The sequence below is a fragment of the Epinephelus moara genome, chromosome 16 (assembly GCF_006386435.1).
Source record: "Epinephelus moara isolate mb chromosome 16, YSFRI_EMoa_1.0, whole genome shotgun sequence".
NCBI lineage: Eukaryota > Metazoa > Chordata > Actinopteri > Perciformes > Serranidae > Epinephelus > Epinephelus moara.
This window is the reverse complement of record NC_065521.1, coordinates 25,658,515-25,685,802: the sequence shown is the minus strand read 5'-3', so window position 1 is coordinate 25,685,802 and position 27,288 is coordinate 25,658,515. Positions and strand designations below refer to the sequence as shown.

Genomic DNA, 27,288 nt, shown 5'->3' with positions numbered 1-27,288 from the left:
ATGCAGCCTTACAGGACAACACTTACGATGTTACGACATCCAAAATCTAATAAAATATTAAGTCTTATATACTGATATCAATAATATAGATGCACTGCCCAGACCTGGGGTGTATGTATAGTCACATACTTTATCTCCCCTGACTTTCCTGATGCTTAATAGGCTTCACTGTCTTAAACCAAATTTTTGGACAAATCATCTTTTCTTATTCAAACATTGCAGGTAAGGAATAATTCTAAGTAGTGTGTATGTGGTCCTGTTCAGACGTAGGTTTTATGTGGGAGTATGCTTATTAGAGTGAGTTAGGTTAATCTACATTGTGACAACAGGTAAGTGCAAGTATAAAGTAAAAAGACAGTATGGTTCAGTGGTGGTTTTAAAGATTTGTAACATCAAAAATGTGGACGGTCACATAATAGTGCTTGAGACATTTTGAAAAAAATATATTTTAAAATGGATAAATTAAACTCGGGGTTAACATTAACTCTTTTTAACCTGCCCGGTCAAGAAAGATGGTCAAAAATCTACTTGCCTCAAAGTCAATTTTCACCTGCCCATATGAAATTTTTTTCCTTTATTAGCAGTTATCAAACAACAACAAAGATTAAAGTTTCTTTTTCACATCTAATCTCTATTGTGAAGCCTTGTACAGTCTTCAAACTTGTGGGAAACTGTGATACACAGTTAGGAGTATGGCACACATCCTCTAAAGTCACCCAACTAAACTCCTGTTTCCAGGATAACTGAAATGCTTGCTTGCGCTTCAGCTCAAAACTTTGTCTTTACCTATTTTCTCACAAGTGCCTAATCAGCACCACGCTTGTGCAACCCTCAACTGAGATGAAAAGAAGGCGAGAGAGCTAACTCCTTAGCTACTTCCATCATCAGCTTCGGAGAGAAACCTGTGTTTAAGTCTTTTTGTACCACTTGCCCAATTGGGTAAGTGTGTTGCTAGATTTACTGGCCCAACATGACATTTTACTTGCCCTGGGCAATCAAGCCCTGAAAATAGATGAAATGTTTGCGGTAATTTAGACTACACAAATTGAAATTTAGGGCTATTTAATGACTCCTAAGGCCTAGTATTTATATATCTGAATTTAAGACATTTTAAGACTTTTAAAGGACCTGCAGACACCCTGATAAAATGATGAAGTTATCACCCAAAATGGCCGTTCATCTATCAACTGGTCCACCTTGCCATAGTTGTACATGCACACAATGTTCTTGTGCAACTGGAGATTATTGCAGACACTTAGGTTGCATTCATTTACAGTTTTACCGAGGAAAAAGTAGTTTTTTAATCTCTCTCTCTTCCTTGTCTTAGTGTCGTAGCAATGTAACGATGTTCCAATATCTCAATAAGGACTCTGTGGGTACGATGTTATCAGAACTGACAGAAATCATACCCAAAGTTACAAAAATAAGACCCAAGTTGTAATAAACTGGAATTATCCTTTAAGGCAGCTCTGGGGGGGGGGGGGGGGGGTCTCGCCTCCCCTGACTGAAGGAACTTGGCAGGAATGTCATGGAAAGTAAACCAGAGCGAGGCTTCAGATTTCCTCCACATTTAACTCCAGTTTTTTGGAGAGACAGCAACAACTCCAAACAAAGGAATTCCCATTGCGATGAGAGAAAGAATGTGGAGGGCATATGGCTGAAGGAGCTGGGCTCAGGTCGAACCCCTGACAGTCAACAGTATTTAGTCTGCCTCCCCCACACAGACCCCCTTCACCTCCTCCCCACTTCTTCAGGGAATTCCAGGGGAGAGAGGAAGGGGACAGGATTGGGGTAAAAGGTTCTTAAAATAGTCTTGGAGTGCTGGTTATGATGACAGACTGCAAGTCAGCCAATGGCGAGACAGGCAGGAAAGCAATCAAGAGCCTCAAAGTAGTGGAGGGAGGCAAAAGGAAGAGAGGTGAGGAGAAGAACTGAGGAAAGCAAACAAAGCAGTGAGATCGGGTGCAGGAGGGAAGGAGAGGAGGGGGGGGACAAGGAGGCGGGCTTCATCATCAGTTTCCTGTCTACCACCCTCCCTCCCCTTTCTCCCTCCTTGCCTCTGACCCCTCACTCCTTCCTCTCTCCCTCCCTTCACTTGTCTCCAAACGTTTGCCATTTCAGATTTTCTTGGCAATTTCTGGAATAACACATCAGCACAGGCCCAGGATTCAGACACACACAATAAACCAGCATCTGCTACACTTAATCCCATCCACAAAGGTCTTCTGAAAATAACTTTCGTCTTTTTTTGCCTGTTAGTCTTTCTGGGAAACGCATTCAAACAGAACTTTATTGATGAGGCCAAATAGAATATGAGTTATTCTTGGAGCTCAATGAATGCTGCGGAAAATCAAAGCCCTTTAACAGGCTGCTTTGGGTTTGAGAGTTCAGGGGCAAGACACTGCAGCACATTTTTCTTGTGAAAGTATCCGTGTGTCATCAGATTATAAAGTCAAGGATCATGTCTGCAACACTGAAGATAAAGAAAGGCTTTACAATAACATCCACGGACACAGCAGGTGTGGGGTGAACTGTAAATATTGAATGTCTATGACAAAATATGACAAAACAATAGAAACGGATTGTTTGCTTTAAAATGTGAGAAATGTGTAAACATAAAAGAATCTGTGTGTGTGTGTGTGTGTGTGTGTGTGTGTGTGTGTGTTTGTGCTTTTCACTGGGTTCAGCGCTGGTCAGCCAGGCTTCCTGTCCCTCTGGCACACACAACAAAGCTTCCTGCTCAACACTATTGGGGGAGTGGACGAGGCAGCACAATGGCTACCATCTGGGCATTATGAGGACCAGCTCTATGAAGTGGAGCTGCAGAGCTTGGCAAGTTAGAACAATGGGGGATATCTGGGCACCAGAGAGAGCTCTGTGGCAGCAGCAAGAGCACAGAAAGGACTATTCTTCACCAGGAAAAAAAAACGTGTGGTTTCCTTGAGCTTCGTGTGCCAACAAATAAGATCTGTGTGATTCACCAGAAAGATGGTAGAGATAAGTATTGATTACCCAATGTGGTTTGTCCTCAGTGAGATCTCCAGCTCCCTTAAGACTTTTGTAGATTCCTGCACTCGCCTGCGAAACTTCTGTAACACAAAATGAAAGAAAGGAGTTTTGTGGCAGAAATATCATGATGCAAGAACGACTGAACAAGCAGTGAGAGATCACAGGTTCCTTTTGTAAGAAAACTACACTGATTTACCATCACACCTCTGTAACTTCAGACTCACTCAGCATAACCAAAAATATCCTCTTTTTTATTCTACACTTTATTCTTTCTCTGCACCTACATTACCCACAATGCAACTAGATCACTGGCAGTTTATTCGGAGATCCAGATGGGTTATGCTAGTATTGTCTGATGTAGCCTTGAACCCAGTATTGAAAAGAATTTTAAATGTAGTTTAAGTCAATTAGGGAGAGTTGTAATTGGTTTAAAGTCACATTTTTGTTTAGTTTTAGTCCAGATTCACTCAGTGGAACCAAGTTTTAATTTTAGTCTAATTTTTGTCATAATTTTCTGGGACAGCTTCATGAAACCGTAATGGATTTTGCTGTAGGGTGTTGCTCTTAGCTGTAAATCTTCCAGTGAGAGATAAGCATACCTTGAACACAGTGTTCAGTCATCCAGGCTGAGAATGTTACTGACGTACTGTACTTCATTCATATTCCATAAAGATGAATGCCTATTACTACTGCTTTATGCTACTAATATTACTGAAGTTTTCTGCTAGATTCAGCGTCATGTTTCACTCAGTAGAACCACAAGATTTAATAAATCAGCAGTTATAAAAATGTTGAAACCATATTGTTTGTGCAGATGAGCATTATCTGGAAAACGTCATGTTTATTTACTTTACATGGAGCTAAAATTTATACTGAATTATGTTAAATGTTCTTCGAATGAGTTAGTGTATGTTTGTGAGTTGTATCAAATCACACATCATCTTAGAAGGAGTTGATGTTTACCGTATCCTAGCTCGGCTCTGTTAAATGTAACAATATGTAAATGGAGCAAGGCAAGATAATCACTAAGGTGACAAGGATAGGATAACAACCAAAGCTTTGAGATGAATACTGATCTAACTTGTGTAGTCCGCCCAAACGGAGCCAACTATTGTGTTTTGTCCTTCCTTGTCACGCATAATGAACAGATATTTCACCGTATTTTTTTGTTGTCAGTATAAACAAAACACCAAGAACGTTCATTGTACCATCGTTCAAAAATATAACCTATTGACCTCTGAGTTTTCTTTGTTTTATGTGCCTGATGTATAAATGAATTCATGATCTTGCACCACCACCACTTAAAACCCAACTCAATTCCCACCTATGTCAGAGGATGAACAAGTTTCAGTATTTTGTGTGACGTTTTACTGTTCACAAATTTGCAGACTGAATGCTTGCAAATGGTTTTGCTTTTAATTGTTTGTATTGTACTGTATTGTCTTTAATGTTAAAACCTACAGTTATTCATTAGCATTTGAATCCCCCTGATGCAGCTTTCACTGATGTGTGCCTGTGTGTGTTGTGTCTCTGAATGTATGAGCTGTGTACCTGTCAGTTACGTTGCCCCTCGTGTGTGTTTTTAGTGTCTTATTCCTTTTGTACAGCACTTTGGTAAATGTGAGTTCTTTTTAAATGTGCTTTGTGAATAAATTTGAGTTGAGTTGAGACTTTTAATATCGTCAAGGAAGGCATCAACGAATAACTACTGTAAAATTTGTTGTGGAGAAAATAAACGCTGCTTGAGCCACTAGTCTCAAGCAGAGATGAGGAGCAGGTTACAGAGGTCTGATCGGTTACTCTTTCAAACTTCTTGTATTCAGCCCCAACCAACTCAAGTGACATCATCTGAAGCAGGTGACTTCACGCAATGGGCTTAATTGAATGCTTTCACATTCACATTTGCAGAATTCCCCATCGCCTGTCAACACACTGTGATGTGTAGGAGTTTCCCTTTGAGTATAAACTACATTTGAACTTTCATTTGTATTCTCCCACCTTTCGTGTGACTCCAGGGTCTAAGTATCCTCGTAGCTTCTGGATGTAGGTGTGAGGCGGATTCTTCACCTGAAATCTCTCCTGAGGAAGCAAAACAAAGAAGGCATTGTAATGTTTAGTTTACTGAATAGGAGAAGTGATGATGGCAGGTGTGTGTACAATGCATTGTGAGTTCGTGAATGCACCTGGTCGCAAATCAGGTCCCACTTCTTCTCATTGTCATACTGCCTGAGGAGCCGGGCTTTGTCTGGAGGCAGGTTCATAGAATTCTGAAAACAGAAAATGTGAGCTTTAGTTTAATTCACAACCACATATTTCCTCACTTTCTGTTTATTTGACTATTTAAAGCAGCTGTGACTGAGTGTGTGTCAGTGACTGGGGTTTTACAGGCCTCTGGCGCCAACAACACAGCTCCGCCAAAATTTTTGGGGACTTACACCATGACCTCACTTCCTGTGTTGACTCTCAGCATCCTGCCGCAGGGGTGATGATACACATCTCCTCTGCACTCTCGAGTCGCAGTATCGTTCAGGCAACAATTTGCTTATAACCACAACAAGCCACAATCAAAGTACGAGCCTATTACCAGACGTGTCATCTACTGCAGCCATGAAAACACTTGAACATCACACGGATCGTTCTGAGGCAGCCTGTTTACTGAGGCTCAAATTAAACCCTAAATGCTCTAATTTGTGTTTGGAGACCAACCCACTTAAGCAGTTTATGTCTTTGTGACAACAGTAAAGAAAATATATATGACACAAGCTTTTGACTAATAACTTCCTTGACTAAGCCAACAGCTTATAAACAGGGGGTTGACACGGAAACCTTAAAAATGAGGAAGCAAAACAATATGAGCGAGCTCACGAGCCCTGAAACTGATCACCTCAGCGCTTCTTTTTGAAGAGACGTAAGAGATTGTTTGCATTGAGAGCTCTCATTTTACATCCGTATCAACAGAACCCCGTCAGCCCAACCACAAACGGCCTGTCAGCTTGACTTTTAACCTGCAGCTATAACTCAGCTCCCCATCTGAAAACACAGCACCCTGTTAACCCATCCCAGGCCAGACGTGATGCTCACACTGACATTTTCCCCACTGGATAATGGAAAATGACATATAAATGTTCCCATGACAACCACTCAGTCCCTGGTAAGGGTGGAACATCACGTGTGTGTATTTTAAAACAAGTTTTCCACGTCTGGACCACATTGTTCACTCTGTCAGCACATCATGAATCATTTTGTCTGAAGAGGACAGAGGTAAATAAAATTCATGCTTTTGTATTTCTCGGCAGCTGAACAATAATTTTACATTAAATAGCATATTTCTGCATCAACACATTACAAAGCACACTCGAAAACACATGTAGCATCCTTAAAGGGACAGTTCATCCCTAAATCAAAAATATTTTTCCTCTTGTAGTGCTTTTTATCAGTAGAGATTGTTTTGAGTTTGAGGTCCTGAGTGTTGGAGATATCGGCCGTAGAGATGTCTTCCCTCTCTGGAATATAATGTAATACATGACAGCAAGCAGAGTGAACATATTCACTCAGCTTGTGGTGCTCAAAGCTCCAAAAATAGATTTGAAAAACTCAACGGCAATGTCTCTTTCCAGAAATCATGACCTGGTTCCTCAAGATTATCCACAGACCTTGTTGTGAGCAGTTTCATGCAGGAACTATTTTCTTTCTATCAAACTATACCTGCCAACCGTATCACCACGCAGAAGGAAGCATGAACGTGCTCATGACAGTGCGAGATGTAAACATAAATGACTAACTCCTTGGTTAAGCTGTAACATTAGCTAGCTCAGACTTGCTAGGTGAGCTAGCAATGGATGCACGCTTAAAAAATAGTTCCTACTAGGTCGGTTCTAAATGCTTAGAGGCTTTGAAGCGTCTACTGTTGCCATGGTAATAGTCATCCAAATCAGTGATCAAATGCTTAATATATCTTTTTATCATATAGGCATTACCCCAAAAATCCCACATAGCCAATGAAATAAGAAATAGTAATCCTACATTATTTAATTTTTTTATGGGGTATAGCTGTAATTTACTTGATGTGATTATTGCATATTTTGTAGCCATTTCATTTAAATAAAATGAAAAACTCTTGAAGTCAAATGTTTGTCCTCATCTCTCTGACTCAGACGTCTCTAGACTCACAGTAGCAATAATAGCTTATGAATAATGACCTCACGTTTCGAAGCTTTGAATATTTGTAGGTAATTCATCCTGAGGCTTCAAAGCCTAGTTCACTACATGAAACTGCTCACAACAAAGTGTGTGGATTACTTGAGTAACAGGGTCGTGTTTTCTGGAAAGAGACATTGCTGTTGAGTTTTTCAAATGTATTTCTTTGGTGCTTTGAGCACCACAAGCTGAGTGCCATCTAGTTCCATATCGAGAGAAGGCAGACACCTCTACAGCTTATATCTCCAACAAACGGTAACTTACACCAAAATAATTTAGACTGATAAACAGCAGCACAGGTAAAAGGATGATTTTGGGGTGAACTGTCCCTTTAAACTGCTGATGGATGTCATAGAAAAGCTACAAAAAGCAACACTTTACAAAGCTGCAACTGAAGTGGGAGGCAGAGCAGAGATGTTGAGGCCTTTGACATAACCTGCTCTATAAATCCCACGCAGGAGAGAAGAGAGAAGCAACATGCATACCAGATGTCCAGAATTACAGGAGGAATGTGTCCTGTTTATAGTAGTAAATTTCTCTCTTGTCTGACCCTCAAGCTGCTCTCTCCTCCTACGCCTCTCCTGGGAGAAATTTCACCTACGACACAGTCGTTCGGAAAGTTGTACTGGGAAGTGAAGGGCAGTATCTCCCATCTGTGTTCGTCTCTAATAATGTATCTGGACACTACTTTAATGAGCGCTAATTTAATGAGCTGATAACTTTTACTAGTACAGTGAGTAAGTGATCATCCTTGGAAAACAGAAATATTAAAAAATCCACATATTCAAAGAGCTCTCAAACATTTATTAAGGTTGATCTATTAATATTATATTAATACCGAGAAAGCACCAATAGTCAACCCTACAATACTGTCTCAATATCGATACCAAGGTATTTGGTCAAACATAAAGAGATATTTGATTTTCTCCATATTGCCCAGGCCTACATTAAGGGCTCATCTAATTCTTATTAATTAAATTACACCATCTATGTGTTTTCAAGTAAAAATGCCCAATATTTTCTGGTTTAAGCTTCTCAAATGTGAAGATATCATGATGTTATGACAGTCTATTACGGAAGCGTAATGCAATCGCTTGTAAGAAAAAAAAAAAAAAGGGCTGTTTATATGAATTAATGAGATAGTAACCTTGTTACAAAAAAAACATTACAAAACAAGAATTTACAAGATGATTATCTAGTTAATGCAGATAAGCTGGGTTTTTCTTAAGTGAATGCATTATGCCTCTGTAGTATATCACTGTGAATGGAATATATTTGGTTTTGGACTGTTGGTCAGACAAATAAGACTTTTAAAGAAGTCACCTTGGGGTCTGGGAAATGATGACTGGCGAATATTTTGGTCCAAGAGACAAACCAACCAATCAATTAATCGAGAAAAAAAGGGCCAGATAATTGATAATGAACATAATCATTAATTGTAGCCCTCATTTACAGAGTATGGGACTAAAAAGTTTTACCTGAGTCTACCTAAGTGTAAGTACATTGACCCTTTGGCATATTTATAATAAAGTAATGCTTGAGAAGTACCAATTGCACGAATTGGATCTCTTTAATACGCTCCAGGTAATGTTCCATAGGCTTGAATTTCAACGTAAACAGCTGATTGGTAAATGAAAAAATAAGGCCAGATATCTTTTCCAGCATCTGTCCAGGCTCAAAGCCTGGCTCGTTTAGTTTTCTTGGTCAGTCATGCATAGTAAAGTAAAACTGTGGGGCAAGAAAGTTCCTTTTTGAAGTACTGGAAAACATGCAGACCAGTCACACACACACACACACACACACACACACACACACACACACACATGTTCATCCATTTAGTAAAGACAAAAGGAGCAAAATAAAGTCAAAACCTGCTGCCTGTTACTGGATTTGTAAATTCCAGTTATAAAAACATGAATTACAAGTGAAGAAAAGAGCAGAATTTCAGTAAACTATCAGTGAATGCAACATGTCCCCTCCCATCATGAGCCACCAGGACACACGCAAGACTTTGATGTTTAATACGGATCTGCTCTTTGTCAGTTGGAGCCTCAGGTAATGTAAACAAATACAGGTGGGACTGTGAGCAGATGTGTGCGGAGCCACAAATGTTAAAGAACGGATTTAAAAAGTAGGAGACAGAGAAAAGGTTTCTCCTGCGACAAGGCAAAAGGCAGAGGGGATGTTTCCTTTCTGACTAGATTTGGGTAATTTGACCCAAGTAACCCAATTTAGCTAATTTCATTTCACTTTCTCCCACAGCGATACCATCTCGCACTTCCTGTGTTTATAAGAAGCTAAAAAGAAGTAGTTTGATGGGGGAGAGGGAGCAGCTGCACTTCACAGTTTTGGATTAACCGGCCCATGTTAGGGGTGAAATACTACAGAAATGCCAAAATGTTTGGTGCTTGTTATGTTGCCATGTTGCCCACATACTCTCTCCTCCAGTAAGGCCTTTCCAGTTTGACCTGAGACTGGCTCAACAAAAGATTCAATGTGGTGCTTTGTTTTGATTTGGTGCTGTGCCATTCCCATCCTTTGACATTTGAGCTATTTTTTTCCCCTCATAGAAAATCGCTAACAATAGCTGGTGGGCAGGGTCAGCGTATGCCCCCTGGTGCTGTGGAGAGCAAAATCCGGCTAAAACACAACACCAGTACACTGCACAACCAGATGAACTGGTTCCATTATCAACACTATCTCTCCGATCATTAAGCCCCCATTGTGAGCCAGAGCAGGAGGCTGAGACTCCAAACAGAGAATGAAAAACGCCACTGTATTAAATTTAGCTAAACTGGTTAAAAGACCAAAACACTATAAGTCTTTTTGCTTTTATGTAGACATCTCTCACATCTCACAAATCACAGTTACAGAAAATAAGTAAATAAATGCTGTGTTAAAAGACATAATGGAGGAAATAAGATCATTTATATAAATTCAGTGATTAATCTTTTAAAAATACCAAACATTTGCTGGTTTCAGCCTCTTAAATGTGCATTTTTTGTTGTTTTTCTCTGTTGTACATCATTATAAATTGAATAATTTGGGTTTTGGACAAAACAAGCAATCTAAAACAAAATAATCAAACAATTACTCAAAAAAATATGATTACGAGTTTAATTGATAGTGTAAATAACGTAAAACTAGACCTAAAAAAGAGAAAGCATTAAGCAAAATCAAAGTGGGACGAGCATTTAGAGGTAAAAGGGATGTTGTGGAGGAGAATAAAGCACAGGAGTAACACCAGCCAACAGAGAGGGCATAACCTCTAAAACAGAAAGATATTTGAGCCGTCGACAAAGGAAGACGGAGGTTGTAAAGCCTCAACAGTTAAAGTAGTTGACTGGGGTCAGGTTGCCGGTTAAGAAGGCATGGAGAGTCCAGGAGAGCCATCAGGGGACCCAGCAGAGCGCTCAAGTCACGCATAGACCCCCACAGCCAAGGGGGGATGCTGCAGAGCCCATGGTCACCTCAAACACCAGAGTCAACAGGGCAACTCCATCTGCCCTCAACCGGACAGCTTCCTAATCCGAGCTGATTTACAATCAGCCTTGAGTTGAACTTATGACTTGAGACCCGGAGAAACAAATGGGAAAGAATGACAGGATGTTTCCCCCTTGATCTTTTTCACAGCTTCACACTTTCAGTCAGGATAAGACAGACTAAATTACTCCTCATTTCAGAGCCCTGCCAGCAGAATTTCTTTTATCTGTTTTTCTATGTATTGTTGTATGTTGCATAGATTGCTACCGGGCATGCAACGGGAGGTTTTCCAGCAAGAGCTCTTTGGTTAAGACAGGTCTGTTTTATGATGTTTAAAGGATGGGAAATTGCCATGAAAAAACATGAAATATTTTGTTGTACAGGTGATCAGAGACTGATATTTTTTTATTTTGATTTGTTTAAGCCTGAACGACAACGACAAAAATGGAGTATCTGACCAGTATTTACTCTGTATTATTCGGTACATGTTATTATCAGTGAAGGTCTGACAATGATGATGATTGTGAAAAAAGAATTTAATTGAATATCCACCTTTTTTGTGGTGTTATTTGAAAATGTATGTGCAGTAGGACAGCAAATTATCCTGTTTTTATTGTCATTGAGATGTCCACTTGCACGATAAACATATTGCCATGGACTATGATATTATACTCAGGGATTTTTTGAGTTGTTTGTATGAGAGTATCAGTGAAAAACTGCATTTTAATCCTGCTTTTTTACTTTGTGCCTATTGTCTTTAGTTCAATGTTTAATTTAGAAAGAATTTCCTTTCATTTTTCAAATTCAACAAGTAGTTTGTCATATTTTTTCTACTATACTGGAGGCAGCATAAAGGCAGACCTGAGGACAATTTAATACCTATTTATTTATCGCAGGTAATATCATCATAAAAATATTCAACGTTATGCTTACTGCATATTTTCCCCATATCGTGCAGCCCTGATGTGCAGCACTCTCAATCTAGCTCATGAGTCTGTGGTTACTTGTAAGCCCATGCGAGCTGGGCTAGCTAGCTGCATGCAAGACACAATAATAAAAAGGTATTGTGCCTTGTCATATCCCATGTAAATCTAATTTCTAGACTGAAACACCCTGTAAGTGGCCTACTGAGCAGATGCATTCAGTGTGATTCTGCCTTCTGTGCTCTATCAGTGGGGTTAGAAACACAGAGTTTGTGTTTTTATCTACTTTGATAGGTTTACACAGGCCAGACATAGTTGTCATCAGCTCAGAGGGAAAGGAGTGGGTGGCTAAAAAGCTCAGGATGCTGGACAGAGCCAGTGGCAGTTCAGATATTGAGGCCCAGACAGCCCTGTTTGCCCCCAACAAGTCTGAGTGTCTGCTCATCAGGGTGGGGTCTAAGAAGAAAATACCTATGGCATGACTGAAGTGTAAGCCTACTTGGAACTTCATCAGGTCTTAGTCATTTTTTACCTGACGAAGATCCCAGAAGGATCGAAACGTTGTCTTTATTAAACTTGTGTGGCATGGAGTAAGCGTGCAGGCTTTACTTTTGTCTTAATGTGCGCCAAATTTTGATAGCACTGCACCTACGTGATGTTTGTATAAATATTCACACCCAATGACTAAACTGTAAGCCAACATAACCAACACAGCTGCACACAACAATGCATTGTGCTTAATACACACACCCAGGACAAGGCCAGGTAATTTAGTTGTTCATGTACGGCACATTTCTTACACAATGGCAATTCAAGGTGCGTCACAGATTGTGTTTTAGACAACCAGTACAAAGTAACTAAAGACTAATACGAGAAAACTACAGTAACATTTGAAAACTGACAATTGAAGGAATAGTTTAAAATTTGGGGACATTTTAAACTTGGCAAGTTGCATTTCAGACTTCCAGGTCAGACATTTCAACTGGAACGCCCCCTGAAGTCCGATTTTCAAAGCGGAGTGTCAGAATAACCTCCCCAACACTAGCCTCGCGTCACCAGGCTCTTCACATACGGGGAAGAGCCTGGTTTCCATTCATTCTGAATTTTGTCTGGATTCTGGTTCCGGTCTAGAGAGCGGATCCGGAATTCACCACATTCACCAAAGTAAAACTTTAAATTCTGGCAAACCATCGATTTACAATAAAAGAAAAAGGTTAACTTAATGGCTTGGGACTTTTCTTGTAAATTATATTCTTTAAATTAAAAAGTTTCACCGCATTTTTATTAGCTTGGTGCTTTTATTTTGATGGAAAGGCGCATCCATTGAATTCTGGATCCTGTCTCTCTCGCCCTGGTTCTGGTTCCTTACCAAAACGGCCACTAAACGGCCCCAGACTACCCCAACACAGACCTGAAAATCCAAGATGGCTGCTGCTAGTAAAAACTGTAGTTTAGTAGCACTTCTGTCCTATTTTTGTATCATTAATTCAGTCATACCCACAGTAGGCTACTGTCCAATGAATTTGCAAAATACAGCATTATACATGGTTGTCAGCTGGTATTGCTAACAACGGCCAACCTGACTGTGACTAGTATTGTCTTGTTTTTTTTACTTGTTGTATTGGAAGGCGGTAAATTTAGTGACATCCTTACCAGCTCCAATGTCCGACTTCTGAGGTAAAAGGAACACAGCATTAAATGAGAAGGCTGATAAAAACCCTCATGTCTCTAGCCTACACTAAATATGAAGCTAGCTACGCTAAGCAAAGCTTACCTGCTGGCTGTAGCTAAAAAATAAGGATACTAGATACAATGCCAGTACCCTTACAGTGATATTGGTGGCATCTCAGCACTATAGACTGTAAAAATAATGGACGTAGCTACGTGACATCACCCACTGATTTGTGGACTCCCTTTTAAAGCCTTGACTTCGGCACGTCGGTCATCGCTATCTTGGTTTTTTGGAGCCAGAGGTGACCATATTAGGGCAAGAGGCTGGAGATATGGTGGAGCAAGGGGTGGATCTGAGTGAGAACCTGAGGACACTATCGGCAGACAACCTGTCACACAAAGCAGCCCGTCCTTTATTATGCGTAACTTTAAGCCTTAATAAAACGTAAATGGTGAGTTATAAAAAAAAAGAAACACTCCCTGTACAGTTGTCATGAAGGGGGAAATTAGCTGTACAGACTAAAACTGTTTTCTGTACCAGACGGCAAACATGTTTATTTCTGCTGTAATGTCAGGCATTTTAACATGGGTGTCTATGGGGATTGACTGGCTACTGAAGCCAGCCTCAAGTGGCCATTTAAGGAACTGCACTTTTTGGCACTTCTGTGTTGGCTGTATCTTTCAGCCCCAGAGGTTGCCACTTGCTCAGCATGCTGAGCTGCCAACTCTGCCAAACACACCACCCTTGACTTCACCACACCACAGACTGTATGGGTTGTAGCTGCTGCTGAAGGAGTTGCGAGAGTCCACCCAGCCGCACACACACAATGACAGGGCTAACTGTTAGCATCATACAGCTAACCTTACCTAATGGTTAGAACAGGTCTCACTGTAGAGTCGAGTTGTATCTGTGTCACTGACACAGAAACAGCCATATAATGCCATATAATGGTCCCAACAAACTCATACAGCCATATGATGCCATATAATGGTCCCAACAAACTCATAGTATGAATTTGTTGGGACCATTATATGGCTCGGTGTCGGATGTTAGGGCTCTGCTGCTGCTGTGTTAGCTCGTGCTAACCAGGCAGATGTATTGACTGTTTATCAGAAGAGAGGACCTCCAAAGACAACCTCCAGAGACAGTAGCAACAGAAAGTTTGTTGATGTATGAACAGTCCACGATCATCGGGTATCAAGTAATCAATGGAGACTTTGAAATGTCAAAACATTCCTTTAAAGCTCTAAATTATAATAATAACAGTGTCAAAATAATGTTGGTCCTAACTCATCAATTGATGTGTAGATGAGTAGCATTCGTTATAAAATTAGTTACCAGTTTGGAGATTTAAGAGTTAATGTAATATTTTTTTTGTTTTGTTACATCTTTAGGAGGTGAAGCCTGAAAACAAACTCTTCCCAGCCTACAAGAAATAAAAGCATGGAACAGCTATTTTCAGATCCTGTTTGGGCATTAATCCTGTGACTCTTCCTGTATGAGAAAAGGCTGACACTGAAAAATATTATTGAGCTAGAAAAAAATCTGTGTCCAGGATAACACTCACATATCTGGTCTGAATTATACTTTTTAAGAATAGCAAAGTAGTAAACAGACTGTGCGGTCTGTGAATATTATCATTAATAATATCAGAGAAAAATTCTTGTCTGGCTTTTTTTTCTTAATCCAAATAAAAGCACTGGCATATTGTTTCAAAGCATTTCAGCTATGTATGCAAAAGCAACACATTTCTGAGCATATTTCAATCATCCAGTAACAAAGGAAAATACTGGAACAGCCAATAAGAGGGAAGATAAGACCAGTAGCTCTTTAATGAAGGGAACTGTCTGAAGAGGTTGGAAAAAGCCAGACCACTGATCCCTGTCAGGAAGTAGAGCCAATAAGGAGGCAAAGAAAACACTATGAATATGGGACCTGGCATGACTATGTTTTCTTTAAGCATATTTCAGGCCCTCACAATGAGAACAGAAAGTGATGTACCAGTTCTTATACCAGAGATGGCTGGATATAGTTCAAGATAAATGTATCCTCTAGGGGAAAAAAAGAACAGATGAGAGATAAAACTGTCTACACCCTCGCCAACGCAATGACGGGCAGGAAGGCTAAATACAGAACCAACTTCTGGGCGTCTGTCTGTCGTACTGTACACGTCAAGTACACTGATGACTCTATGAGGTGGGGCTAAACAGGCCAGGTGACCTTATTAAATGACATCACTCACGGTAGAGTTTGAATCACACCATTACACCAGCTTTTCATTAATGAGCGTTGCTGTCAGTGCTATTGTTTGGATTCCTCCTATTTCCTTGGTACTGGAACACAATGAGAGGAGACAGGATGAGAGGCTGTCGTCACAGGGCTGCAGGGACTTCCTGAACTCTTCAGGAAATCAAAAACTGCCCGGAGTTATGTCAGGTTTCTCTCGTCGCTGTTACATGTGATACGAGCCTGTGTGCTTTTCTGCACATCCACTCCTACACTGAGTTCATGTGTGTATGAATGAATTGTAGGTGTTTTTCGAGCTCCAAGTTACGCCTCGTTGAATTGAAAGTGACAGAGCAGAGTGTGAGAAAACACTGCCCACCCTTTCTCCGAGAAGACATCCGATCATCCTATCGCTCTTTTGCGAGGTAACCCGAACCAGGCAATCACAACAAAGCATGAGTCCCTGCACAAAGATGCTGGAAGACCGAGAGGCCAACAAAGCAGACGCTACCAGAGACAGAGACTGAAGGTGGGAGGGACAGAAAGCAGAGAGGACAACATGTTTTTCTAGCAGGCGGAGAAGTGAAGTTTTCATGAGGATCAGTGCTCCTCCCTGTCCTCTCCTCCTGATGCTGGTCCTTATTTACAAAGCAAACAGACTCAGTTAAGAGCTTATTTATTAAGGTATTAGCATAACAGGTAAAGCAATGCCTCACTTACAGCCAACCGAAGAGTCAGTGATCAAACTACATTCTTGACATGTGAAGGTTAAAGCAGGAAGCATGAAAACAATGAAACACAACTGATCCAAGTAATTAACATAAATTGCCTTCCATTCCTCAACCCTTCACCAATACGCAACTTTAACTCTTCTTAATAATGCAGTTTTATAGTAAGCTTTAGATCTGGGCTATAAATAGAGCCTATCAATAAATCTGTTGATAACTGTTCCCAGTTAAAAGGGAAATGTTTACTCAATAAAATGACAGAAAACTGAGACAATTTCAAATCACTAGACCCAAAGTTCAAAGTGGCAATGCATTATATGGTGGTGGGTACGAAATCTGTTAAATTACATAATGGCAACATGAAAAAACAACGTGGGTAACGTTGTGAAACAGTCACAGCTTAGTTATGTTAGGTTTAGAGAACAAAAACTACTTGGTTAAGTTTGGGAAAAAACTGTGGTTTCGGTTAAAATAACTAGGTTAAGTACGGGACAAGTGATGTAAACTAATGAAATCTGCGTATACGTGAAGTACCTACATGAAGTACTTTCCGTAGTTACGTAAAGTCTGTAAAGTCACGTTACTGTGTTGACTTTTGGTTTCACATGTGTGACCCATCCACCACCTCTCCTGCCTGCCTTACGTGAACTCTCTTGCTCTTTATACCTAATTTGTGTCTCTACCATGGCAAAAGATGCACATTCACTTTGCATTGGCATTGTTTCTGTGTTACCAGCACGTAATTTCAACATATAAGTTGCCCACCACCGTGTAATGTGCTGCTCAGAGTTCATGTCCATTTCAATAGTGAAAAGTGCCTAGCGCAGTTTCCCACAGTCCAAGGTGACATCTTTAGGCTGCTAGTTTTATCAGTCCAAGAGTCTATAACTCAAAGATATTGTATTTACACTGAAACAAAACAGAAAACAGCAGCTAATCTTCAAGTTTGAGAAGCAGAAACCAGTGAATTTGAGGGGGTTTCTGCCTGATAAATGACTCAAAATAAAAATGAATGATGATGACAAATGATTCATCAGTGATCAGAATTGTCTGTCTGTCTCATTTCTGATTACTTGACTGTTTCAGAGCACAAACGGTCAAAACTCAAAGTCATCCTAATGGCTGAAACTTAAGTGGTGTCACAGCTTAAATCATTGAGTGTTAAATCCCCATTAAATCTGGACTTTAGGAGCAACACAGCTTACAGCTGTGGCGTGAGGCTCTTAAGACTCCTTTAGCCTCTGCCCTCCTGCCAGTCCACAACCTTCCCTTCTCCTGCTTCTCCTGAATGCACTCTGGAGCCTCCTCTCTTCTCCCATGAACTCACGTCTTCTACTGTGTGACCTCTGAGTCACTCTGTTGAGAGAAATAACTTTCCTTGAAGTCCCTTCTTTACAACTAAATACCACATGGACATTCCATAGCCAGTCAAAGCAACAGGAAGTTGGTTTTCGGTTGATAAATCAAGAACCGCCTCCCAGAACCAATTTACTGTTAATTTCCGTTTATTTACCCGGTGACATACCAGTGATCGACAGCAGTGATGGCTGGGTTCAAGCTAGAGACTGTTATCATCACAGGGTTCTCTAAGTTGAACAAAAGATAAAGATGAAAATGTCCCTCTGAAGCCAGATGTTCCTCAAGCTTCAAACGTGAGCGAACTTGAAATGCGCACTTGTTTATGTGAGCTTATCTAGGGCGTTTTTGTATTCTAAAACAACAGCGAGATAAAACCATTCCAGCAATCCCACCTGATAACTATATTGTCCTATTTATTTGTTTTATACTGTATCTAGGAAATGTGAACACAAACAAGGATATAAGCGACGTTAGGACTGGGTTATAAATAAATACTACAATTGGTCATGAATCGGAGGTGCTCTTTCATTCCTGTGGCGAACATCCTGTTTGTTCTCCTCCGTGCGTCCGAGCAGGGCCCAGGGAAGCCCCAGCCAACAGATGATATGAACAGGGAATGTCAGGAATGCAGGTACATGAATGCCTCAATAACTCATGCTGGGCAGACTATTTGACACTCTGCCCGGTTAAAAAGATGAAGGTCAGCCAGAGAGAAAGGGCAACAAATCTGAGCCTGAGCTGTGTAGAAATAAGAGTCTGAATCAAATTAACTCGCTCAGATTTAACTTCTAGGTGAAGGTTTATGTTGGACGGAGGAGGAAATGGTGATAATAAAATAAAGAGGAATAAAAACTACAACCAAAAGACAGACAAAAGACACGTAGCATTCACATGACAACCACTGACGTCTTAAAAAGTTCCCCTTTGATTCTCGACATGACTTCATTCACTTGAAGCATTACTGTAAAAATGCAGAAGTAGAAGTATTGAGAAATAAGAAGAAAGACTACTGTATGTCATTCGAGGAAGGCCTGGGAAACAATTACATCATGTCACTAGTGTAGGAGAGGTAACTGGCTCTTTAAATGGGCTTACAGCAGTTCTTCTGAGCGTCCGCGTAAAAAGAGTGTAGCAGCACAAAGGGCACCAGGGGATGAGGCCCCTTTTCTAAAACAACACTGACTGACAGAGTCCCCATTGTACTGAGGAGGAAACCACTTCTCCAACCTACAGCCTTGGTGCAGCTGTATTGGAGAAGCGTGCAAACCCCCACTGACACGCACAAATGCACACACCAAAAAACACTTACATATGCATATAAATGGAAAACACATGCAGGTTATTTGCATAAATGGATACATCCAGATTTACACACACTTTCGTGACAGGAACAAACAACTTGCTAGTTGCTGTTTCTGAGGCTGGAGAGTCGAAAAAGAACAAATCTCTCGCTAAAAATTATCTGTAAGCTAGCATTCTTCCTAACAAGTAATTTCCCTGAAAGTAAGAAAACACTGTCTAAAAATATTGTGAAAGAGCCAATTTAAATCATTAATCACATTTTTCAGTAACAAAATCGTACAGTAAGTGTCGCTAAAATGCATGGCACTTAGCACATTATTCTTTAAAACATGGCAACAACTCACTGAATAAAAGTTGACAAATAACATTATTGAAGAAAAAAGGTTCTTCAGGAAAATAAACGCAATTTTGAATGTTGAATACATGTAGCAGATGAATGCCACTCTCATGTTTGTGTGCTAAATATGAAGCTACAGCCAGCAGCTTGTTAGCTTAGCTTAGCTTAGCTTGAATACTGGAAATGGGGAAATAGCTAGCGTATGTTCAACCTCAACACATTGTTTTTACTCATTGGTTTCTGTATTTTAAACAAACACAATATAACATGTTAATGTGAGCTTTAGAGGTGCTGGAAATATTTTACTTTGTACAGAGCCAGGCTAGCCTTGTTTCCGGTGTTTATGCTAAGCCAAGCTAACTGAATGTAGCTTCATATTTACGATAGCTACTGCTTTCTATTTGACTTGGAAGTTGGAGGTTGGAGCTGAGAATGATGTCACACACGTGTTGACTGCATTCCAGTACAACAAGTTGAAAAACCAAGATGTTGCAAACAGTACCAGTGCTAGCCAAGTTAGCTATTGTTAGCAATACCAGTTGATAACAACGTATTCTGCTATATTTTGTGCACATGAACACCATAGCAATATTTCCACAAATAGAACCTAGGCAATACTATGTACTACTCTTTTAATGAGACAAAAACGTGACAGAAACATAAACAGTATATTACTTCAGGTTTTACTAGTGTTGATGCTCAGAGCAGCCATATTGGATTTTGAGGTCAGGGTTGGTGAAGTTTCTCTGACTTTCTGAGTAAAATATCTGACTTCAGGGGATGTTCCAGTTGAAATTTCCAACTGGACATTGGAAATTCTGACTTCCATGATATGAATGTGGCATTGATCTTGTCATCTAACTGCAAACAAGTCAGGGTATTTCCCAAAATGTCAATATCTGTGGACATGTTATATCTGCTCAGTCATGGTCTTTAACTTGACCTTTGCTTTTCAAAATAACAACAAGGAGAGAGGAGGAGAAGCACTAAAAGTCGCCATAAAGCCTGCACCAGATTGGGGAATTGTAGCCTGAGGGTGTAGAGAGCCAGGTGGACGGCCTTGTGCCGAACCCCCCACCTCCTCTGCTGCTCTAAAACCAAGTTAACTGTGTGCACTCGACTCCCATAATCCCCCTCTTCCTGGGCCACAGTGGTGGGTGGCTGAGCCAGATGTACGCACTCTTCCAACTTAAGTGACGCAACAAACACATTTTTCTCTTTTTAGAAAAGATGATTCCTGTGAGAAAGGGAGTGGTAGACATACTAGGCACATAAATAAACTGCGACCGCCATTAAACAAATGAAAATGATTTAGGTTTTATGTCCAATAAACACATCGCACAGCTTGACTCCATTAGTTCCACTTGACTGGCATCTATCAGACGCTGCAGCTTTCTTTAGACTTCAGCCATCAAGAAACAGTGATGTCAGACACGGCGCTGAAGTCACATTGTCAGCATGTCTGATTTTACTACCACTGACTTCACTTTCTCATCTGTAGTTTTCCCAACATTTGCTACAACTTAATGGTGAAATCTCAAAAGAAATGCTGCAACGGCACATCTACGTGTGATGCAACTTGATGTCACAGTATAGAAAAACGATGGGAGTTGGGCAGAGTCAGACAAATCGGTTAGGATTGTTTCCAACGCAATCAAGTGGTGAAAATAATCCCATGCTGCTCCCGTAACAGCTCTTAAGTACGTGTGCGCTGTTTAAAAATGTTGGTAAAGTCATTACAACCGAGAACAGTGGCAGACCGCCAGTTCAAAGAGAATTTTCCCTTTCTGAGTTCTCCTGTGGCCTCAGCCGAGACTAGACCGCAGGAATTCAGTGGTGGATTGGTGCTCGGGCACTTTGAAAGAGGATCCCAGGCCAGGCGTGCACCTTTGAAAACGCCATTCACTCATCTCACATCGTTCTCATAAGTACAGAGTCATATGGAGAACGTTATTTTGTAGGACAGACCCACAGTGAGAGTGAATTCGGGGAATAGGAAGGTAGGAAACACTGAGTGGGTGAGAGAATGAGAGGTTCCACTTCCATTTGGAAAAAGCCAAGGATAAGTAAAAGTAAGCAAAGACAAGGAAAGGGGAGGAAGAGCCAAAACTATCAAGAGAAGGCTACCAATGACTAAGATATCATTTTATAGATATGGCATCTATGTTGTGCATCTGTGAGGTCTAGGCAGATCTGTATCACTGGCTGAACTAATGGCATGTTGTGCACCAGTGGCAGCCTGCATGCAGGAACACAGTTCTCATTGTAAAGTGAACCGACCACAATGACCATTGGCTACAATGCAATTTCCCCTTTAAAATGAAGAAAGGAAAATGCCAGGCAGCTGTTTCCAGCCACAAAAGACAGAGCTGAGGCTGTTTCTGAGGATGCTGGACAAAAGAGACGAGAGGGAGACGATGCCTTTAGCACATGCTGCCGGTTTAGAATTGACCCAGGCATTTTATTAGCAGACCGCATGAAACTAGCCCCGGGGTCTCGCCCCCTCCTCCGCTCCCCTCCACCGTCTACAGTAGAGCGGTGCTGTTAAAGTCATTAGCTCTGGGATATTACTGCACTGGCGAAAGCTGCTGCACCCATGACATCATTACAGGCTGCTGTCAGTCCAGTGGGACGTCTGTGCGCTGTGTCTGAGAGGAGTGGGCAGTCCAGCCACGCAGATGCAGACACATCCATTCACACCAGCATGCCATCATACAACAGGAAACACAGTGGTCCAGAGGAGGGGAAATTACCCATTTCAAACTATCCATTTATGGAAAGTGTGTTGCAACGAAGCCAATTATGTCCCGGCTAAGAAATACAGAAGACAGAATTTAGAAAAAGCAAAGTGAAGTCTCTCAGGCTATTTTTAGCTTTATGATACACTGCCAGATAACAGATCAATGGCCTTGTCTTCCTGAAGAGCTCCAACCCCGAAGACAGAAGCTTTTGATGTACCTTTATCTCGCAACAAGGGGCCAGCAGGGCAGAGAGACGACCATTGTCTGATAAGAACACTTAAATATACAAGCATGTTGTTCTTTCCCACAAAGTAAAGGAAATCTGGAGCTACTATGGGGTAGGGTGGGGTGGGGTTTAAAGAGCTTGAAAAATGTTCCCAGTCAAAAGCACAACTGAAATGTTGAGTCTACCGCCTCTTGCATAGAAATCATCTGCTCTGCACGGCTGAACATAATAACAGGGATCCACTTTGTGTTGCAGGGCAGTCAAACAACTGCTCCCGTCTCTGGGCAGGAAGTACGTCGATCTTTTTTTTTATTCATGGGAAATGTGACGACTACAAATCACATGGAAAAACTTTATCTAAAATGTCCCAAGCAGTGAATCATCTGCGTGGAAGAGACACGACTGTAATAGCGCTTACAGTGTAATTCGGTGTATAATTGTCATAATAGCTGCGGCTTAGCACAGCAGTCAACAAGCAGGCCTTGAATGGCTTCTCGCTGTGCTCGTCTCCTCATACTAGGGCTTTGCTCTGTGGCTGCTGATAATTCTGGCAAGCAAATAATGGCTTTATTCCAGAAACATGGAGGGCACACAAACTGTTCAAGAATGAGACTATGGATGCTGTGAAGATCCCAGCTCTGTGCTGCTCGATGCCGTAATTAAGGTCTTAAACAGCTGAAAATCAAGGCCGGGTGTGGTTATGTTGAAATAAGCACTTGTGAGAAACCTTCATGCCACTGTTTAACAAAAAAAAAAATAAACAGGTAGGATGGTCTCTGTGATAAAAACCATTTTGAATTTTGTAAATATGTATTTTATGCTTCTCTGACTCTGCAGCGCTGGATTACTCACACTGCAGCAGAGCAATAAGCTGATGTTATTGGGCTTTCTGTTTTCTGTTTAGATATGCGTGAGCACAGCAGGGGTGGAGAGAAGACTCAAATATGCAGCTTAAATACAAGTTGTGCGAAGAACACTGCATGACTACAATGTTACTCAGCTAAATGTAACAGAAAGTAGCTCTGTTAAAGGACTACCACTGTGTCACTGTGAAAAGGCCAATGTGGCATCCTGATGTAACATGTGCAGTAAGTACACCCTATCAACCACGTCTCTAGCTCAGGCCAGCTCTCTTCAGCAATGGATGTTTTTTCTGGGATACTGCGAAAAGGAAAATTTAATTTCAGTCCAGAGCAAACCAAAATGGAGTATTCCCATAATTGTGCTATTATTGCTTTCCTAAAGGCCAGTGATTCCCAGCCTTTTTTGGCTTGTAAGCCTTTAAGATGAGGCAATATCTACTCCACATCACAGGTTTTTGTACAGATTAAACCAAAAAGCCAGGCTAGCTGTTTCCACCAGTTTTCAACCTTTATGCTAAGCTAAGCTACTTTTACTTAACTAAATGATCTGAATACTTCTTCCACCACTGCAGTCAAGTTATGTAATCAAATGTTGTATCGTACTCACGCCAAAGGGTTTTAGTTCACCGTCATGGGAGAGTGTGTAAAGCTGCCAATATTTGAACGTAAGAAGCTACAATAAGAGTATTTTGGGGTACTTTTATAGTACTTTTCTATGAAAACTTACTCAAACAGATTAGTCGACGACTAAAATAGTCACGATTATTTTAACAGTTGATTAGTCATTGATTAGTCGACTAATTGTTGCAGCCCTATTCTCAATCCAGGGTCCTGAGATATATCTAAGGGGTCATCAGATGATAAAAGGGATAAAATTATACTAATTTAAAAAATCTGTCACAGAAAGTTAAGAGTTTAGTTTTTCTTACTTTTCTTAAAATGTTACTTTTTTGGTGAAGATAACAACAAAGTTCTTGTACGCTACAAAGTCAGGCAGGTGCATCAGATCAAAAACTGTTCCTCGCTGCTCAGTTTGTTCACACTGTTTTGGTCCTTTATATTCATGTGAAATTTACCTCATGCAGCTCTGAGAAGTAAAGTGGTAGGAATCGGTCAAGAGTGTGCTTTTTCTTGCAACACAGTGGACTATTTTGACCTCTACTGGGCCTCTAAAACTCCTTTAAAGGAACAGTTCAACTTTCTTGCTGAGAGTTAGAAAAGGAAAATGATACCACACCCTACATCATCACTACAGTGTAAAAACACTCTGTAGCAAATAGCCTAAAAGTCAAGCCTTCATAATCTGACTTCAGTTAAAGTACAAAAGTATATTTAGTGCCAAAAGTAAAAACAGTAATTACACCGAATGGCTCGTTTCAGATTCCTATTATAATTAGGGACGCGTTACGCGTACATCATTTTATTGTTGCAGCTGGTAAAGGTGGAGCGTATTTATATTACTTTGAACCAGAGATGTCAAATTCATTTTAGTTCATGGGCTGCACACAGTCCAATTTGAACCATTCCGTACCGTCCCCATTTTTGGTCCCCCTCTGTTGGGGTACCTAGCACACAGATCTGTTACTAAAAAGGTGGAGCTGTGAACACTGCAGTCTGTTGATTGGTCAATAGCAAACGGTCACTCGGACGGCTGAGTTGTGGCTGGTTTTGAGGCTCATGTAACCACTGTTCATACCGTAGAGAGTTTAATTAGTAGACTGTAACTATGAAAATGAAAGGACGTTTTGCTGCCTCTCACAGCAGCTTGAGACGGATAGAAAGAAAACGACTTTATTCACTGGGCTGACTGCCGGCAACTTTTAAGGTGGAACGTTAACCTGCAATGTTACTCAATGCATGAGGTGACAACGTGAATCCATCAGCACACCTTAAAATTCACTGTGACAACTGTGATCATCACTTTAGTTTTTAAATGACATACACTTTTAGTAATGAGTGGAGCTTCAAGCGTTTATGTATCTCAATATCAGCCGAGTTACGTGACAGGATTATTCTAATGTTCACTCAGTGAAAAAAAGTATTGTGGAGCGTTGTTCCAGTGGGCTCAGGCAACACTAAACCCCTGAGCTTGCCTGAGAAGGACTAAGTGCACAAACCCACTATTCTTAAATATGCCATGGAGAGAGACTCTCACTGCAGCCTGTTTTATTTTGTTCTGAAAATGTAGGTGGGTAACCCCGTTCTGTGGACGATAAATGAGGTGCAAACTTCCATCTGTGTTACTGGTGATGAGGAAATACACTAAGTGCTGGACGTAGCAGTGAGTGACAACAACCCCGCCCACATTTAAGGGTACTGTTTGCGGTGGAAACGCTAGGGTCTAGGTACCATGTCTGAAGGATTACTTTTGGTTCCAAAGGTACCATACTGAAAGTGTTTGGTGGAAACAGGGCTTTGTCTTGTCATCTGGTGGGCCGAATTGGACCCTTTGGCGGGCCACTTCTGGCCCACAAGCCGTATGTTTGACACCCCTGCATTAAACAGTTCTGGGTAGTTTAATCTCTAATAATAAATCATAATTTCTGTAAAACATCAAATAAATGTAGTTGAGTAAAAAGTACAATATATGCCATCTACGTGCAGTGCAGTAGAAGTATACAGAAGCTTAAAACAGTACTTGAGTAAATGTACTCTGTTACATTCCTCCACTGCCTGACAGTGTTGATAGTCTGTAGAAGTGGGTGTTGACTGTGTGCTCATTATTACAAAGCGCTCAGACAGCTCAGCTCCAGCCTGATGTGGAGTGAGGGTGGAGGGAGGGGAGGAGAGAGAGAGACTCTTCGGGTGTGGGAGTTTTGGGGGAATTCAGAAAATGCTGTTTTCAGATGAGCAGCCTGCAGCGAGAAAACTTTAAATAAACCCAGACGGAGAATGCAGAGATGTGTGCTCCGTCAAGGATATACAGTATAATGTCCCCCCCACCTCCTCCTCCACCCTCTCCACCCCCCTGCCAGCTCCCACCATGCTGTGCTCAGTGTTTGCCACTTCAGCCAAACGCTGAGTTGTCTGACTTTAGGGGAGACAAAAGAACCGCAGGAGAGGGGGAACAGCAGGGAGAGAGAGAGAGAGAGAGAGAGAGAGAGAGAGGGGGGGGGGGGGGGGGCGGGACAGCACAGGTCTGTTCATTTACAACATCAGCAGCTCATTATGGACGATAAAGACATGTAAACAAACCTTAAATAAAAGTTACAAGAAGTAAAAGAGCAAAACAATAACACCATCCATTACTGGGGATGTTTATACTGGCACTGTTTTGAATTTTAATTCTGTGAATGATTAATTTATGAGGCAGAAAGTAAAGTTTTTAGATATTTCTTTGACATTTGTGGCACGTATGACAAACTGAGGTGATCACAACTTACCAAAACAATGGCAAACTTCTCCTCCAGCTCGGTGGGGTCAGGCATGGGGACCTTCAGAGGCATGATGTGATGCTTCATCTCCGACTGGCCGTCCACACTTTCTATGTTCCCCATTTTGCCCCCAGATGTGCTGCTGTTTATCCTCTGATCAACTTGAATCCTTCAGCTTCTCCCAGTGATGATAATCCAAGCAAAACAAAAATCAAAAACAGTATTCCCACAGTTTCATTAACGGATTAATCCAGTTGATCCACCTCTCCAAACAGAGATGAACTGCTGACAGTGCAGTAGTCTCGTATCACTGTCCCAAAATGCCATTTACACTTACTCACGCGTTTAGGTTTTTACAGTGAGTCCCACTGTAGTTTCCCCTCAAAAACCACCTTTCAAACGTAACAATCAAAGTGCGGCTGCTTTCTCTTCCAGAAAGTACTTTCTAATTTGCATGGCCAATCCATTACTTAAAAAAAGTTTCCCCCGCGCGACAAATAACTTTCAAAAGCCGACCAACAGTTGCTTTGAGTTGCTGCTCAACTTTCTTGGCTACGACGTGTTTCCATTCATTATTGTTGTGTGATCCTGATTAAACTCTTTGCTCTTGCCTCCACTCAGAGGGCAGGGTTTCTCCTCAAGTCCCGCCCCCAGCTGGGGGAGGAGGGCTGCTATTGGTTTAAACAGATGTCAATCATTTAATCTGTGTTTCCCCGCCCCTCACATCTGCAGGCAGGGAGCCCACATACAACTGGACGGAAGAGTGCAGGTTTGTCAGCGTTTTAGCGCGACCTGGTGGACAAATAGGAGTATGACACCTAATCTAACGCCCCCAAAATTTAATACTT

At 41.1% G+C, this 27,288-nt stretch overlaps 1 protein-coding gene across 5 annotated transcripts in view; it reads right to left on the bottom strand.

Annotated features, from left to right (window-relative positions):
- The window catches only part of fmnl3 (formin-like 3), a 49,060-nt gene extending 22,037 nt beyond the window's left edge, over window positions 1-27,023 (bottom strand). For all 5 annotated transcript variants that reach the window (XM_050064989.1, XM_050064988.1, XM_050064990.1 and 2 more), the window contains exons 1-4: window positions 26,450-27,023; window positions 5,193-5,276; window positions 5,008-5,088; window positions 3,013-3,089 (exon numbers count right to left, since the gene is read on the bottom strand). In XM_050064989.1, coding sequence (XP_049920946.1) covers window positions 3,013-3,089; window positions 5,008-5,088; window positions 5,193-5,276; window positions 26,450-26,563 — 356 coding nt within the window. In that variant the 5' untranslated portion in view covers window positions 26,564-27,023. The remainder of the gene's footprint in view (window positions 1-3,012; window positions 3,090-5,007; window positions 5,089-5,192; window positions 5,277-26,449) is intronic.
- Between the last annotated feature and the right edge of the window lie 265 nt (window positions 27,024-27,288).